This window comes from Mauremys reevesii, linkage group 1 (assembly GCF_016161935.1).
Source record: "Mauremys reevesii isolate NIE-2019 linkage group 1, ASM1616193v1, whole genome shotgun sequence".
NCBI classification, from domain to species: Eukaryota; Metazoa; Chordata; order Testudines; family Geoemydidae; genus Mauremys; species Mauremys reevesii.
In genome coordinates this window covers 1,515,964-1,517,413 of record NC_052623.1, presented here as the reverse complement: position 1 = coordinate 1,517,413, position 1,450 = coordinate 1,515,964, and the positions used below count along the sequence as shown (strand labels likewise).

The window sequence follows — 1,450 nt, the reverse complement described above, 5'->3', positions numbered from 1 at the left end:
GTGGCCACCCAGTGTAGTGTACACAGACTGATTCCCCAGTTTATCACATTGACACAGCACAGTCAGGACAGGGAAGGGTTTAATGTCTCTCTGTCTGTCCAGGAAGTGATTCAGGGAAGAGGCCCCAGCACCATGCACCAGCCAGCTCTGCACAGAGCTCAATCTGAAAGCCAGAGCACAAGGAGGAAACATTTTTATAGATCTTTTTATGAGTAAAGAGCTGGAGCAGCTTGCCCCGGATCTGTTTGGTCCTCACCCCATAAATGATGGGGTGCAGAACAGGGGGGACAAGGTGGTACACACCGGTAATGAGAATGAGGACATACAGTGGTACATTGTGACCAAACCGCAGCATGAGAGAGGAGAATAAATCTGGGATGTACAAAGCTGAAATGGCACAAAGATGAGAGATGCAGGTCCCAAAAGTTTTGACCCGGGCATCCTTTGTGGGGAGGCGGAAGATGGCCCGGAGGATCAGAGTATAGGACACGGTAATAAAAACCAAGTCCATTCCAATTTCAGAGAAAAGATCAAACAGTCCATAGTAACTATTGACACGGAAGTCAGCGCAGGCCACTTTCACCACAGCCATATGCCGACAATAGAAGTGGGGGATGATGTTGGTTCTGCAATATGGCCACTGCCTTATCAGGACGGGCAAGGGCAATACGAGCAAACCACTGCGCAGCACCACGGCCAGGCCTATCTTGGCCACAACAGAGTTTGTCAGGATGGTGGAATATCTCAGAGGATGGCAGATGGCCACATAGCGATCCAGAGCCATAGCCACGAGGATTCCAGACTCCATCCCTGAGAGGGAGTGAACAAAGTACATCTGGGTGAGGCAGGCACTGAAACTGATCTCCCTGGAATTGAACCAGAAGATGCTCAGCATTTTGGGTACAGTGGATGTGGACATGACCAGGTCAGTGACAGCCAGCATGCAAAGGAAATAGAACATGGGCTCATGGAGGCTCGGCTCCCTCTTCACAATGAACAGGATGGTGAAGTTCCCCAAGATGGCTATGGCGTACATGGTGCAGAAGGGGATGGAGATCCATATATGGGCAGCCTCCAGGCCAGGAATGCCCAGCAGGATGAAGGTGGAGGGGTTGGTGAAGTTGGTTGTGTTAGAATCTGACATGGAGTAGGGGAGAAGGTGTCCAACTCTGAGGCATAAGGGTGTCTTCTGCATTTAGCGTATGCTCCCCTGACTTCTTGTGTGTTCCCAGGATCTTGGGTGATAGTCGCAGTAGAAATGCCTGCATGGAGAGACAACGTTAATATGAGACACTGCAGCAGTAGTGGAGGCTGTTCTCATGGGAGAAGCAGATTGAGCGCTCTTCACACACTGAAAAATTACAGGGAAGTGTTGGATTCTCCAATTCCCCATGTTGGCAGATCCAGACTGGATGATTTTCTGGAAGATCTGCTTGAAAGGTTGTTTACA

General features: G+C 49.9%; 1 protein-coding gene across 1 annotated transcript; it reads right to left on the bottom strand.

The window, feature by feature from the left end:
• Positions 1-205: 205 nt before the first annotated feature.
• Positions 206-1,144, bottom strand: LOC120395871 (olfactory receptor 52E4-like; the record flags this gene model as incomplete). The annotated part of the gene is made up of 1 exon (XM_039520618.1): positions 206-1,144. A coding segment is annotated over exon 1 (939 nt), but the record flags the coding sequence as incomplete, so codon positions are not given.
• Between the last annotated feature and the right edge of the window lie 306 nt (positions 1,145-1,450).